We start from the raw sequence: 16,755 nt of genomic DNA, 5'->3' as shown, positions 1-16,755 counted from the left end.
TTTTATTTTTGTCTGTTTTCAGCGAAACAAAATGTTGTAGGTAAATATTAACTATTGTTGACGATACAATAATATAACAATTCACATTTTTTTTTTTTAAACAAGTTTTTCAACATTGGATCATATGTATATAATTATATTGTGTTAATTTTTAAATTGAGTCTTAATACTAATATAATGTATTATATAGGCAGGTAAAAATCATTTTAATACAAAGAGTCCGACATTATTGTATTAAAGGCTACTATGATAACAACAATATACTTTGACTGCGTTTGAATGGATTTCATATCCCCCTCCTCAAAAAAACACCAAAATGCCATCACTGAAATCAAATACATATTATTTTGATTCTTTTCAGTTTTTGTTTTCATTAAATATATTAAAGTTCTCAAATGTCAAAGAACCCAAAAGACAAACAACGTACGGTCTGTTCGTGTACAATACTAACCTATGTATATGTATTTTCCATTCCAATTGAAAGCCGTTGTACGAAGGTGAACAATAATGTTACACTGCAATAACATAAATAATTGATAAATCGTCGTGTATAGGTATATGTCACAGACCCAGTGCACAGCATTATTAAGAAATACGCGCATCATCGAGTCCAAAAAAAAAAAAAATCGGTCACGTGCGCCGATGGTCACAATAAATTATTATTATTATTATTATTATTATTATGCCAACGACAATATTCTTATAAATACTGTCGTCGGGAACGCCACTACACCAGTTATCAGTTATTTGTCCAACAGCACTCTACTCGTCATTCGCCTATATATTACCAACCACTCTCGACAGAAAAATGAACACCAACACCATGGTAAGTCCACAAAACCTAATATTATCCTCATATCTTTATACGTCCGTTCGCGATTGGTTTTAATTGAATATTATAACGGCAAGACACCTCAATTTCCCTGCAATATATTATTATTATATATTGTATGTACCTATCTATACAACCAATTCTTGCACTCAGCGATAAGGTATCGACAAATCATACATTATATTCTTTACGACTTATATTGTGCACTGTGTGGGTGGTTTACCAAATATGCTCACGCCCATTTTAAAAATTACAAAAATTAGAATTTAAATTGAATCAATATTAAAGCATGCTCAAGGGTCATATAATTTTCGAGTACTCTTATTTTTATGCCATTTGAGGGGAGAGTTGTGACCATATCGGCATCTTTTTTGTCAAAACCTTTTGTTTTTCTTTTAAATTGTTGAGCAAGTGAATTTTATTAAATTGTTTATGTATGATATAAGTCGAAATAAGGACGAATAGTTTGTGAGTTATTCAACATTGGGTACCAAAAATAATAGGGTTGGAGAAAATACGTGGGTTAAGATGATTTGAACATTTTAGTGATAAAAACGTAATAACCAATTAACGTTTTATAATTTCTGAAAATTATCTAGATCTAATAAGTACCAGATTTAATCACATCTATATAATAATTTTGTTCAATTCTTTTTAAGGACTATTATTATATGTACATTTAATAACTTGAAAACTACTCTTTCGAATTTTTATTTGGATAGGTACATGAAAATGTACAAAAAGTCATTTACTTAACAATTTGTAGTAAAAATGATCGGTTCTCGTTTGAAAAAAAATTGTTTGTATCAACACACAATATAAGAATATTCCTTAAATGACAAAAAATCCAAGTATTGTAAAATATGGTCCTTGAGAGTAGGTACTCAAAGAAAGCTCCAAAATTCAGAATTTCAACAAATTCACTATACCTAAAGAGTAAAAAGCAAAGAGGGTGTGAATATTGAATAGACCGAATCACTCTGTTTAAACAAAGTTAATTTTTATACAAGTATTTCAATAACATCATAAGTTAAATATATGTTTTTTTAAATTTTAGTTAATTTCGTAATATTATTTTTATTTGTATTGTGGTTAAAATAATAATGATTTAGAGTATTTTATAATTCTATGTATTGTCATAGAACAATAATATGGTATTGTATAATAGAACGGTTCTTATAACAGTATAATTAACACTTTAAGAGGAACGAAGACAATAATAGATAAATAAACTTTAAATGCCTAGTATAATAAAAATCTATATTCGCTAAATTTCAACCTTTATTTATTTATTATTCCTAACAGGAATGTTAAATTTGGTATTGAGTGCTGTGATGGTTTCAGACTCTGAAATAAAAAACTAGGTCTTCGTAAAAAAATCAAATTGTCGTTTAGTTGTCTCGACAAAAAATGAGTGTAGAGATAGGAGAGAATAATAAAATAAATTGTTAAAATAAATCGAATTTCATAGTTTTTGTATACAGAATGTAGAAAAAAATTAATAATTTCTCCAAACTTTTGACTCTATAAATTATAAACTTACCCATACCTTAACACATAGTAAAAATATATAACTAAATACATACTAATTTTGTCCTTTTCTTTAGACTCTTGTTGCGCTGGTCGCCTGCTGCCTGGTCTCCATGTCCGTCGCCGCCCCGTCTGGTTTGGTTCCTGTACCCATAGCAGCAGCACCTGTTGTGGCCACCCCCGTCCACCCCCCAGTGGTCACCGCTTACAGTTCACAGTACGTGGCTAGAAATTACAACGGAATCGCCGTGGCGCCGGCCGTCGTCCCTTCCGCGGCCATCGTCGCCTACCCTGCCGCAGCTCCCGCACCCGTCTACGCACCCGCTGGACTCGCCTACCCAGGACCCCTGGTTCAAGACTATCTTTTCTAATGACGACGACGACGACGACGACGACAACGACGACGATGACCCTCACCCTTATCAAATGAATTGTAAATAATATTGCATAAAATATACGATGTCCGCAAATATTGTCTATACTGCTGTAATTTTATCGATTACAACAATAATCCGAATAGGTTTTCGGCAATCAACTTTTGATTTGCGTGGCGACGTAGTAAATGTTTTCAAATACCCGTTCACGCGAATCCAATAAATCGTATTAATCATACCTAATGGTAATCCGTTTTCGTAACGTAACAATGAATACAACCAAACAATTAGTTGTTCAATTGTTGCTTACCCATATATAGTACAAGTACATAGAGTCCTATAGTGTACAATGTACTACCACAAAATGTCCACGTGCACGGAAATGGAATGGGATCATGATATGGTAACTTCAGATCGACTGTGTTTGAATTTGTCTATACTTAATCATTATGTGGTGTAGAGTGTAGACGATGATTAATAACTAATAATGTAAATTGGTGTACAATGTTCGTCCAAAAAAAAAAAAACAACAGTTTGTTGGTGTATAATGATATTCTGTTCTGACATAATCAGTTAAATCACATTATTTATTTATTTTTTTTTTTTTAATCAAATATTAACAACAACAAAATTATGCTTGTTGCAATATAGTACTCGCAGCAGATGAAGTGAAACTTCTTTGCAGTATGTATATGAAACAAAAGTTTCATTACTGTCGAATATTAATAGTTTCGAATGGAAAAATTAAAAAATTAAATTTTCAATTGAAATTAATTTTTTATTATTATTATTATTATAAGAATACAAGACAAATTTTGATAAATTACCATAGAAACCTAAGGGTCCAAACAGACGGTCGAATTTTCTTCTGGTTCATGCATATACGGAGTTAGACAGAGGTAAACAGATAGTGACGTTTTTCGCAGGCCGGTCAGTTAAGAATATTTACGGCATCACGAGGAACACCTCGGCGACCGGTGGGTAAAATCCGATCGTCTGATCGTTATAGTGTCGAGTAAGTCACGCTCGTGACGCTTTTTGCCTAAAGGAGTTATTCACTTCAAAAATATTACTTACAGACGCTGCACTGTATTGGTAATACGTTATTCGGAATCAAAGCGGTAATCTGGGGGAGGGGAGGTTGCGCCCCTCGCATTTTACAGTGGTGGCAAAGATATCGTTTCGACCGTCCCCCTGGTATATAAACTCTAATTCATAGCATATTATTACGATATTTACAACACATTTTTTTTCAAGGTATAGTGCTTGAATGTTATTCGTCTGCAATGTGAGTTCTATGTAGTAACTAGCCCGTCATTCAAATATTTTATTAAAGGTGGGGCAATTAGTTTGAGTTAGCTTAATTAGTCAATGTTCTACGCAACGTTGACTTTTGAATTCATCAATTCAATATAGTTAAGTATCAAATAATATATTATGTTTAAAAGCTGAAACTAAAAGTTTAAAGTTAAATAAAATGTTAAGTATATTTATATGATGAGTATACGCTGTTGGTAATGCAAACTAAAGACCTAATTGAACCATACACAACAGAACATTTTAGTTGTGTGAGCAAATTGTATCAAATAGTTGCAATGATAGTAAATATCGATTAATAAAGCTATGTTTCCTCAATGGCATTTTTCAACAACAATAAATTATTGGCTTCCGAATAAATTTGACCAATGCTTGGCATAAAAACAATCAACACTTATTATCATAACTATATAATAAAATAATTAGGTATAATGTAATCCAGTTCATTTAACACTACCTATATATAAAAACTATAAGTTGTTACTTAGGTTATAAGTTCTGATTATAAAGAAAATAATATATTACTTAAATGTATTGTTGGATTGATGTTTTTAGACAAGTGAGATATATTTATGATTGGTTGACTTCCCACCCGAAATTCGTGTGGCGTTAACGACAAACTTAATTAAAATTTACGGTAAATAATACATCATTATATAAATTAAATAAAAATAACTTTCAGGTGATTTCTAGAAAATACGAAACATTTCTTATTGAGACAAATAATTGAAAAAAAAATTTTAAAAATGGCAGGTAAGGTATGTTATGATGGAAACAAAAATCGAACCGTTTTTAGTTTGGCGGAAACGAATTGGATCCTTGTAATTACCTATCAAAGAGGTCGTTACACGGAACTCGCGGAAGCCATATTATGGGGTATAGATTAATAATGCTTATTATATTTTTCTGTATTTATATTTAATATCTCTACGCTTTTAATAATAATTTCTGTTTCATTGAATTGTTCTGCTTAAACTATATGTCTATATAGGATCATATTAAAAGATTTTCAATAACAAAATCGAATGAATCTTAACAGAATATCCTTTACAATACTGTATATTAAGCAACGTCGATGGATTAATCCAAAGTAAAAAAACTAACTACAATAACTACTTAATGACGGACAAATACTAATTATTTTCTCAAAAAGCACTCTAACCCCCCCCCCCCCCAAATGAACAAAATAAAAATAAATCATGATCATGCTGTTGTTGAACTGTTTCTCAATTATTACTCGCATTGATCCATTTGTACCATTTTTCTTTCTATATAGTTATCACATTTACTGTATGTTGGTACACAGCAAATATTATTGATAAAGGGTTTATTTAGTAAAAAATGACAAAACAAAAGGGAAAAAACAGGTAGATAACCTCTCAATTGTAGGCTTATAGCTAAAGTAATAGTGTCGAGTGTAATTTAATAAGCCACTGTAATGTATGTGTTACATTTTACAGTGATAAATCATTTAATATGAATAATGATTTGAAGGCGGACGGTCTGTCAGCCTATACTAATATACAAGCATATTTTATGACATATTTTTATTGATATTTTGGTAATTAATTTTACTGGGTATTACTAGCATAATTATTTACTGTATAAGTAAAAATTGTATTTACTATATTTTTATAATTTAACTTTTATCATATATCAAATATATTTGTGTTATTAACATTTGAGTCAATACCGACTTACCGAATAACGGTGTCAGTGGGTTCGTATCATGAATATTCAAAAGCTTAAAATAAATCTTAAATTTTTGAAATTATCATTGTGTTTTTAATATACGTAAGAGTTTTAAATCTTCACAAGACAACATAACTACAAAATTGTTATTTTTCATTAGGTTAGATCTAATTTCATCCAAGTATTAAATTAAAACGCCCAAAAAAAATTGTGTTTTACACATTTTTTAGATTTTTTTGGCTTCAGTATGAACTACTTATGAGGAACCTTGTTTTAAATCTTCTAATAATACCAATCGAACATTTTAACAACAACATTTTTTCAACATTTGAACTTCAAACATTTAAAAAAAACGATGTGGATTACTTCACTCAGAATCTAACATCCAAACACGTTTTGTTTTTTTTATTAAATCTTCTTAGTATTAACTATTATAAAGTGTATGATAGTGAGGAGTAATAAAATCGGAAAATTAACTGTAGTTTATATATATATGTCTTACAATAGAATACAAATAAATACGGTGATATTAAGACAGTAAAAAGTATATATAAAAAAAAAACAAAAACAAAGTATGTACGAAAAAAATAATAACAACATTAAATTACAAAATCAGCTTTCAACCCCAACACTTTAAATTTCAAGTAGATTAAAGATGTTTAATTGAAAAGCTCAAAAAACATTTGTAACTTCACCTGACAGTTATCATATTTTACTAATTATACTCGGTTACTCGTATATTTATATATTATCATCATGATCCTATACCAGTAGCCTGGTGAGCTAATTTTTGAGGTGGGGCAAATAAGGAAAATCGACCCCTCATCCGGCCTGCGCCACAAAATTATTATTCAACCTGCATTACTGACTATTATTTATTAATTGTTGCTTCATTAAATATTTTTACTCAATTTTTTAATGACACCCAGTTCCTACCCACCCGCTCACCCACCTCATAAGCATAAAGGGCTTCAGCCTCTGAATATCTCCCTCACTGTGTCACGATCCTCTACAGACGTGCTGACACTATAATAGAACAAAATCTGCCCAGCAAAAGAGTGGTACATCTTAAATAGATTCAGAACTGGACATGGACGATGTAACTATACAAATAAAGGCAATGCCGGGTTAAGGGGGGGGGGAAGAGGGCCGCTGCCCCGGTTTGCAATTTTTCTACGGCGTAAACAAAATTTTTTTAAATTATTCAATGTACTGCCGAAAAATATGGATAACAAATTTCAAATAAAAATAGTTCCTAATATTTTAAATTAAACCAACTACCAAAGTGTTATTACATTCAGGGTATTATTGATAAAACCATAATGAGCTCTCGGACTGTCACATTTCTGCTTTCGTTCATTTTATTTTCAAGTAAAAATCTTATGTATTATACAGCAGTACACAAACTGATCCATAAACGAGTTTGTTGTGCTTCTTTTATGGCTCTATGGGTGTATTATAATTTATAATGTATAACCATCAGAAGTAATTCATTTGTACGCTAACAAGCAATTGTTTTTAATATACTATCATTTCTCGAGTCTCGTGATCATAGTTTCGTCAAGTTCAATCGACTGGCAAACAAACGGGTTTAATATTTCCTTCCGGTTTTTTTTCAATCAATATGAGTGGAAAGTGCATAAAGTTAAATGATGTTGAGTTTCGTAAAAATGCCGAGAGAAAAAATAGAAAAAACAAACTAATTATTTATCAGACACTTAAAATTCAAAATTTCTTCAAAAAGGTAGATTATTATTAAGAGGACGCTATGCAACCATTTATTGTATCTTACAAGTGTGTAACATATCAAATTTACGCTTAGCAGATCACTTTTAGGTCCGTTAGCTTAAAAATTAAAGTGAATTGACTTATTATGAAAATTATGATAAGAAAATTGTCTGTGTTTGTATGTTGGTTTTTCAAGTTTTAATTCAGATTTTAGGAGAGTTGTGCGAATTTTTTATTTACGCTTTATTATATCCTCAAAAGTTGCTAAAAAATGAACTATCGTAAAAAAACCCACGTACGGACAAGGATTCTTACAATCGACTTTTGTATAAATTTGATTCACATTAATTTTTAAACTAACTGAGCTAAACGTAATCTGCTAATCGTAAATTTGGTCTGTAACGCACATATAAGACGGAAACAACAGATGATTGTGTAGCGTCCACAAAATAATTAAATATATTATATTGTATTATTTAATAACCAATTACAAATGATATTATTCGGTTGCATTAAGATTTCTGTACAGAAAGCTAGAAAAAAAGTTATACATCTCTAATATTGAATAATTAATCTGTATTGAAATGTTTATACTTAGTACTATACGGTCTATAAATGAAAAAATTGCTGATGTTACGATATATTTATAATTATATATTAATCAAGCAATCTTCAGTATGTTCTTGTATATATTATTTTTTATTCTTAGGGGTTTTGTAGAGAGGAATTTCAAAATCTACTCCCAGATGTCAAATTGGTTAACCCGACACTAAATAAGGGACTTGCCGAAATTGACCGTCACAAACGTGTATTTCGTAGTGTCATCGACGAATGACGACGATTCCCTGCAACTAAGTCCTGAGAGGACCCTCAGGGGTAGTCAGTAGATTAAAGATATTAAGAATCAAGGTTATAAATATATCATTGTTGAATGGAATAGTAAATAATATGTTATATTATACTAGGTAAATCAAATATTTAAATTGTTGATCTATACAATTTCTAATTAGTGTTAAATGCATATACTACCATGCGAATAAATAATACTTGATTGATTGTTATTGGGTCTACGGGTAAGATTTTCGACTAAATAGTGTATAATGGGCAAATGTAAATTGTGCCCAATGAATGGAAAAAATTGTAATTGGCGGCCGGTTAGGTTAGGTTGGGCACAAACTTCTATGTAGTAAATTGCGCCCAATAGAAATATTTTTTTTATTATAGTAATTTAGGATTACCCAGTAGGTGACTATCACTGTCCTCCAAAAATGATTTTTTGGCTTTGCTTCAAATAAATAAATTAGAGAAGAAAAATGAAAAAAAATTGTTTTTCTTATAAAAATATAATATCGGATTAATAAGTCGTCTTAGATATTTTTTGTCAAGGTTAATTCATGTAGTAAATAATAATACAACATTTTAAAAATAAAAATCAGGTAAATTGTATAATGTAGAGTTAACAGTAAAACAATTATAAGGTATACATCAGCATAGTAATGAGACATTATTTTCACATATTCAGCTCTCGTAATATTGTTTTCATTATATTGTTGAACATTTTTTTTTTCATTTTTTTCCATCTTGATTTTGTATTTTGAAATTTATAATGTTCATTTATATAATTAATTTTTATGTTAATTTCAGATTGTAACTAGTAACTCTCGATGTTTTAGTGGTCACTTAGATACTATGGGCTCAATTTACTATATCCATATTTGAAACCTGGGCTCAATTTATACTATTTTTATTACCTGCTTAATGTAGGCTCAATTTACAAGGGCCCATGTAATGTTTATTTGAGTAATTTCATGGGTGCAGCGACCGTAGGTAGGTCGTAGTCAGACTGGTAGCATGGCGTGTCGGTTAGGTTATGTTAGATTCAATTCGTGCGTTTCAGGTAAAAAAAAACGTTAGACGGGACCGCGGAAGCAGGTGCATGCGTTTGGGTGAATTAAAAAAAATAGCCGTGTTTGGGCAATTTCGTAATTTAGGCACCTTTTTTTAATATCCTGAGATGCTGTATTCTATCCATTTTTGATCTTATTTTGACACACTTGGGACTGTCCTTGAATTCCACAGACATAATCAAAAGCCAATTTTCTTTGTGTATGTGATTAAATATTGAAACGATTAAGATGATTATAAATCAAGTTAAAATATTATAAAAATTGAAATTTTTATTGGAAATTTTATCCTCATACGTTTATGTACTCTAACACTTTAATGTCACCTGACACACACTTATCCCAGCTTGTTTTTTTATAGTATTTTTATCTTAAGGGCGTTGGTGCGATTTTTAGTACACAAACATGTCTTACAGGAAAAACTCCCATGTCCTGTAGAACAATCAGGTTTTGGTAATTTTTTTTTATTTTAAAGAAGAGAACATTTCTCCAGGTCAAATCAAAACCAGATTTTCAAAGTTATAACTATAATAACTAAAATATGCATTCGAATAATGCACAATATTTTTGTTTTTAAAACATATTTTTATTAGCACTATTTGAAGTAAAATGAAAAATTGGGCTTTGTTCTGACCTGAAAAAAGTTCTCTTCTTTTATATAAAAAAATATTAACAAAATCCAACTATTCTACGGGGCGTGAAAGTTTTTCCCTGTGAAGTCATATTCGTTTATAAAATACACTGTAGCAGCCTCTCTCAAATAGGTTTAGGGCAGTAGATTAGTGGAAAAGTATTATAATAAAGATAGTAACTACAATCTAAAATATAATTTTAAAATTTTATAGAATTGCGGAAAATTGGAAAAACCGTCACCAACACCCTTAATCTTTACAATTTTATCTCTTATATTGTATCATATTCGTTCAAACACGTTATAAGAAACTCACCCAAACACGTTAATTTTTTTATGCTAGTAATTAGGTGATTCCCTCAAACGCCGGAAGGGTGTCACTCGTTTTCGCACCAGTTCTTTTCCAACAAAAACGAAAAAGGTACCATTCCAGTTTTCACCAAAGGTAGAACACGTTTCTTCCCAAATATATTTTGGTAACAAATTATTTTCATTTTCAGGCAATACTATACAAATGTAATATGTGGAAACGTGTTTTCACAAAAATACATTTTGGCGGAAACGGGAATCGTATTTTTTTAATTTTGGTTATCGGTAATCGTGGAATTCAATCAACCAGTTTTTTGACAGAAAAATACCATGCTCACTCAGACTACCCTCATACCTGCTTGTACTTGGTCGGCGGCCCGAGTATGGTCTTATGATGTGCTGGCAGCTTGTCCCGGCCACTGGACATCTTCAATTTTCACTGTTCAGTCACTGCGTTTTGTCACGGCTTTGCCTACCACTGTTGTGGCTGCAGCCGACGCTGTTCGACAAAATCGCAGCTGTCCACAGAAGTTGAGGCAACGTCTAAATCACGCAATGTCTGTTTCGTACATCACCAGTGGGCTGCACAACGCGTAATGAGAGTCGTGCTATGGCGGTTGCTCTTTCTTTTTCTTTTACGTCACTGCCTGCGACTGAGATCGATCGGACGTCGATTTGTTATTGTTGTTGTTGTTGTTGTTGTTGTTGTTGTTGTTGTTGTTGTTGTTGTTGTTGTTGTTGTTGTTGTTGTTGTTGTTGTTATTATATTATCTATAATAGATCTATTATTATATGCTGTTTTTTATAAGGGATATGTAAGTAAATTGTTCATACGACCAGCGAACGGCCGCTGCATAAGAACGACTGATCGCCAATACCTGCAAACTTTTGCGGCTCTTATAGTCTTACAATAAATATGTATTTGTGTTACCCGCAAAACTTTGGAAAGTTCACGTGAACCACGTCAAGCACGTGTTTATTTTTTTTTACCAAAACAAATATACTAACTTTTTGGAAGTAAAATAGTAAACCGTGTTACAAATATATACATTATACAAGTATATACATTATACATACTGTGTACAGAAAAAATAGAGACAAATAGTTTAATAAATCAAAATTTATTTAGAAGCTAATAATCATAAAAAGTTTTTAGATTCTGAGTATAGTGAATGAATGTATTGTGTTTACAATAGTAATTTTTTTTTCTGTGATCAACATTTGGGGTAATTAAAATGCACAGATTTTCGAAATCAACATATTTTCTGATAGAAAAGTGAATGTGGTTGGTGCATTCGGGAGGTCTTCCAAGGTCATTTTTGCAAGCGTCGGAAAAACAAAAACCTTCAAAAGTACCAACTAGATCACTTTCCTACCAGAAAAGATGTCGTTGAAGAAAATCGAAGCATTTTTACTGTCCCAAAAGGTGATGACAGATATAAAAAAAAACACATCATTGTTTAATCAATACATCCATTGCTCCACTCAGAACCTAAAATGAAGGAATAATGGTATTTTTATGCAAAAACAATTTTTGAAAATTTTTTTGCAGGTGTAATAAAAGAACATATAACTATAGACACTTGAAATGTTTACCAAATATTTATATTAGCATTGTACATACATTTTTAAACTATTATGACGCTTATTGAGCTATTTATAGCCTTGAGAAATTTTTCGAATTTTGTAAAATTGTTCAAGACTATTGTCGTTAAAAACTTTTTCATTAAGTTAAAAAGCTTGACAATTTAACCCAAGGTTCCTCATAAAATGTTAAAAAATATTAAAGTTACGTAGACACAATTATTATTTTTTTATGTATTTAAGGTTTTAATTTTCGTAGTTAAAATTTTAATTTAATTCTGTCCAGTCCTATGTAATATCTTGCTCATGAGTAGTGTATTAATTCAGTACATTATTATAATATTGTAAATTTAAGATCACCTCCTACACTTATGTTTATCTGTTGGGATCCATCAGTCAAACTAGTCAAAGGGACCCTCCTGTCTCCTACCGCTCTAAATCGAAATCCACATCTACTTAGGTTGTATGTATAATATGTAATATGTATCATACCTAATATCTAATCGATAATACTGAAAATAAACCGTCACTGGACGTTGACATCGTGGCATTGAACCGTTAACGATATAAGTAAGAAATTCCTGGTTTGCTCTTGTAAATTAATGACATCGCAGTAAAGTTTATTTTATGATTGCATATTTCCTATTTTCATTTAGATTTATTGACGTGTTAAAACAATGCAGTTGATTATCTTCCATATGACCACAGTCTAGAAATTTGGGGATTTACTTACGATATTCATCTAAATTAGCTAAAAATAACACTTAATAAATAAATTAGATTTATCTAGTAGTACTAATAAGAATTTTGTTTATAATGAACTTAAACTATTTAATATTGATAGGTTATTTTACTATTAACATATAAGCATAACAATATTATGTTATTATGTAATCATAATTTAAACACTATAGATATAAGAAAAATATATATAGATTTAAAAAATAATATTAATTTATTAAGAAATTATAATCATCATCATTTTAAGCATAATATGGTAAAGTTAATCTAAATGTCCACGTTGTTGTGTAGTGTATAGTGTGTACTTGTTGTCTTATCTATGGCATGCTGTTGTTAAAATGTACTATTAGATTTCCTATCATTAAATCATGTTAAATTTTTAAAATAAAATACGAACAAACCTAATATTTAGAACTCCACCTCCAACCCAAGTGCAACTTAAAGGAGGTGTGCAGAAATAATCAAATGTTTTATGTCTAAATGTCATGTTTTCTGCAAAAAATAAAAAACATTATCACATTATTATTACATAATAAAGTTTTTTTTTTCACACGGACACATGTCGATACGCAGTCATTGCGTGCCAAAAAATGTGTTTGCACAAAGAAAATATCGCTGAAATTAATTACTGAATGATTCTAAATTTTTGTAATTTTCTTTCAATTACCTATTATAATTAATAGAATAATTAGTAGAATTAGTAGAATAACGATGCCAATATTATTGACAAATAATATATTTAAATTTTATTAAATTTACTAGTATTTTTTTTTCAAGAATCTCCAAAAGAAAACTTTTTCAAGTCAGCAGCAGCAGCCACACTAGTGTTCTTTAGTTGACTTCTTGCGTGACGGTACAGAACCATTGCACACTTAGATACACGTGAAATATCAACACGTGATCTTGACGATAAGTAACAATAGATACCTATAATAATGTAAACGGATAATGCATTTATATAACACGTTGCCTGTAAGTTATTGCATATCTACGTACAACTAGAGTTATAATTAGGGTTGATAATGTAATGGCCTCAATAATCGCGGAAAATGTCTTTAAATGTATATTTGTTACAGATAAAAAAAAGTGATTTTTTTCAGAAAATACTAATAACGCTATAATATAAGTAATATTAATATTGTTAGTGCTTCTATAATTCTTGTAGATATGAAATAGTAATCTACTATATATTAAACACAATATATCTGTCTAAAATTGTTCTCAAAATGTCGAAAAATGCTATAAAAACATTAAAAAAATGTCGAAAAAGTTAAATTTGTTGAAAATGGCAAAAAATGACAATGCAAATACAATTATGTAAAAGGCGCTTTATGTGTTTTAGAATACCAGAAAAAAATACATTACATCAACATACCAGCCCGAGTTATAAAAAATAGAGATTTATTAGCACATACAACCAGCCAGAGATGCTGAAATACGTACATATATTATAGTCAAGTAAGAATACCAGTGAAACCTACACTGAAAAAAATAACACTGTTTAATTGATAAAAATCATAGGTGATTCAACAAAATAGTGGTTAGTATACTTCCAACAATATATTTGTTGAAATGAAACCCAAAAAATTGTTAATGAATATGTAACAATAATATTGTAGAATCTCAGTTACAAAATTATTAAATTATGAGTTGACTTTATCAAATAAATAACTACTTTATTATCAAATTGAAAATAAAACTATTAAAATGATAAATGTGGTTTTAACTCAATAACTACTTATTTGTGAAAATACACATCGTATTTGTCAAATTTAAACTCAAATTCTTAGGTTGATAAATAGCTTTATTAACACGAAAAGTATAGTTTGTTAAATAAATAAATTTATTTTTTAATTTGTAAAACCATATTTTGACACAATACCCATTTATTTTTCAATTAAACAAATTAGTTTGTCAAATTAATAAACATATGTTTTGAATTTACATGTTTATTTTTTGGTATGGTTACTTTTTTATGTTTACAAAAAAGCATTCCAGATAAGTCACCTCTTATATTTATTATTTAGTCTTGGAGCTGCCCACCCATACCTAAACTACATACCTAAGTACAAATATATTATATAAATATATATTTGTATTTTATACTATATTATTTAAGTAATCAATAATATACATTTGAAAAAATATACTATTATTTCCATTTTTTTTTTTGTGATGTTAAAAGGTTATAAGGTTAGGTATAGAAATAAACCAATAATAATTAATAAATATAATTAACTTATATTGCGACATCTTTATATTTTTTTGAATATAATAATAATAATAGTAATCATAGAAAAAAAAATTTGCTTATTCAAAAACTCCGACTTGGATTTGTAATAAAGAAGAATACAAAAGAAAACTTAATTGCTAACTAAATTAATTATTTAACTCGCATATCATTTTAGAGACTTGAGGGAACACAGTATCATAAGGGGTTTCCAACTTATACAACATTTTTTGCAAAAAATGCCAAACCATAGTACATTGTAATGGATATTTCAAATGAAATAAGTGAATAATTTTAAAGCAAATATCAACAGCTCTAACAACTGAGAAAACTTTAAATTTAGCATAGTCAAAAAAAACTAAAATTTCTTTTGGCTTAAGAATAGTACCCACTACCATAATAAATGGCTGTATGGGATCTCCTTTTTCTCTCAATGCACTGATTGTTTCTTCAATTTCTTCAACAGTATGAGCAAAAATTATAAACGATGTTTGTGAATCCTTGATTGAATATTTTATGAGTGAACGTTTATTATTATCTTTCTTCATTATTTTGGATGTTGGAACCAGTACAGAATGAATAAGATAAAAAATACAAGCATTACGTCCATCTGCAAAAAACATTGATCGTATCAGAAAAAGTTAAACAATACCATATTATAATTAATTTAATGTAAAATACTCATTACTACAAAAACTATTAATGTTTATGAAAATATCTATCGTACATAACTTTGATTCATTACAAAATAATTTTTTTTTATTTGAATGATTTTAATGATAATTTATATTTTTAATTTTAAATAACAATCAGAATATTTGGAAGGTTTTGGATGAATTTGTTACATGAAAATTCAAATTTGAACTACCTAGTTGTAAATTAGCGTAAAGTATTTAAAGTTTAGTATTTAGACATAGAAATAGACAAACATTTACCCATTACCCATTATAAAGTATATTAAACAATTATTAAAAAATTCACAACAGTTTAAAATTATCTACGTAAACATAACACGTCATATTAACATTATATTGTTTGGTATTATTTTAAGTTACACAACATTTTATCAGATTCATATGTACTCACTTTCATCAATATCAGTATTTTCCATTTCAGTTAACACTTTTTGTGAAGCTGGGTCTTTAACTTTTACTTTGATTAAGCTTAATAATTTATCAAATACTTTATCATAGTTTGTCAACATGTTTTCACATTGAGAGAACTTAAACTTGAAATCTATATCAATCTAAAAACAAAAATACACATTACGCCTAAATATAAAACCCAGATCTAAATAAATAATGTTTAATGAATGAATATTATGTACCAGTTTGTAACCAAGTGGAACTTTATAATTTGGCCAAGAATCCAGAATTGATTTTGTATTTTCACATGTTTTAATATGGTTTAATCTATATTTCACTGTGGCTTGCCAATGAATTTCCAAATCAGGCCAAGCGCATGTGTTATGTCTTATTGAACTAAGGTGATCATCTATATCGGTTTCAGATTCTGTAAAGTAAAATAGTGAAAAACTAATTTAATAACAATTAAATTTTCTTCATTTTCAGTAAATCATAAAAGTGAATAAATTATTTTACCAAAATTTGATTCTAGTTCACTATTTGTCAAAGTTTTAGATTTGTAATTATTTTTGGATGTTTGAAGTAATCCGCCTTTTTTTAATGTCCGAAGTGAATTGTAGTATTTAGCATATAGTTTCCCTTTCGGTGAAGTATTAGTGGTACCTCTAACAAAATATATTTCCTGAAAAAAAATGTATGGTTGCACTAATTGTACTCTAGAAATAATTTGTATTCATACCAAAACAATATTTTGTAATATTTTAATAACAACACAAATGGATCAATTACTCTCTCATA

At 29.3% G+C, this 16,755-nt stretch overlaps 2 protein-coding genes across 2 annotated transcripts; one reads left to right on the top strand and one right to left on the bottom strand.

Annotated features, from left to right (window-relative positions):
- Window positions 1-702: 702 nt before the first annotated feature.
- LOC111042795 (cyclin-dependent kinase inhibitor 1C-like) lies at window positions 703-2,841 on the top strand. The gene is made up of 2 exons (XM_022327491.1): window positions 703-826; window positions 2,440-2,841. Exons 1-2 carry the CDS (start codon window positions 809-811, stop codon window positions 2,731-2,733), a joined length of 312 nt encoding a protein of 103 aa, XP_022183183.1. The 5' UTR covers window positions 703-808; the 3' UTR covers window positions 2,734-2,841.
- Window positions 2,842-14,895: 12,054 nt separating this feature from the next.
- LOC111042793 lies at window positions 14,896-16,687 on the bottom strand. Its single transcript, XM_022327489.1, has 4 exons — window positions 16,474-16,687; window positions 16,200-16,384; window positions 15,959-16,118; window positions 14,896-15,482 (listed from the first exon to the last, which is right to left on the bottom strand). Exons 3-4 carry the CDS (start codon window positions 16,074-16,076, stop codon window positions 15,022-15,024), a joined length of 579 nt encoding a protein of 192 aa, XP_022183181.1. The 5' UTR covers window positions 16,077-16,118; window positions 16,200-16,384; window positions 16,474-16,687; the 3' UTR covers window positions 14,896-15,021.
- Between the last annotated feature and the right edge of the window lie 68 nt (window positions 16,688-16,755).

Source organism: Myzus persicae, unplaced genomic scaffold (genome assembly GCF_001856785.1).
Source record: "Myzus persicae strain clone G006 unplaced genomic scaffold, MPER_G0061.0, whole genome shotgun sequence".
Taxonomy (NCBI): Eukaryota; Metazoa; Arthropoda; class Insecta; order Hemiptera; family Aphididae; genus Myzus; species Myzus persicae.
This window is presented reverse-complemented; position numbering and strand designations above follow the sequence as displayed.

Excerpts from the sequence above, each read along its gene's own strand:
- LOC111042793 (XM_022327489.1), bottom strand. The coding sequence starts at position 16,076 with ATGTTGACAAACTATGATAAAGTATTTGATAAATTATTAAGCTTAATC. Across the intron at positions 15,483-15,958 it reads AAATACTGATATTGATGAAA|ATGGACGTAATGCTTGTATT; the intron begins GTGAGTACATAT and ends TGTTTTTTGCAG.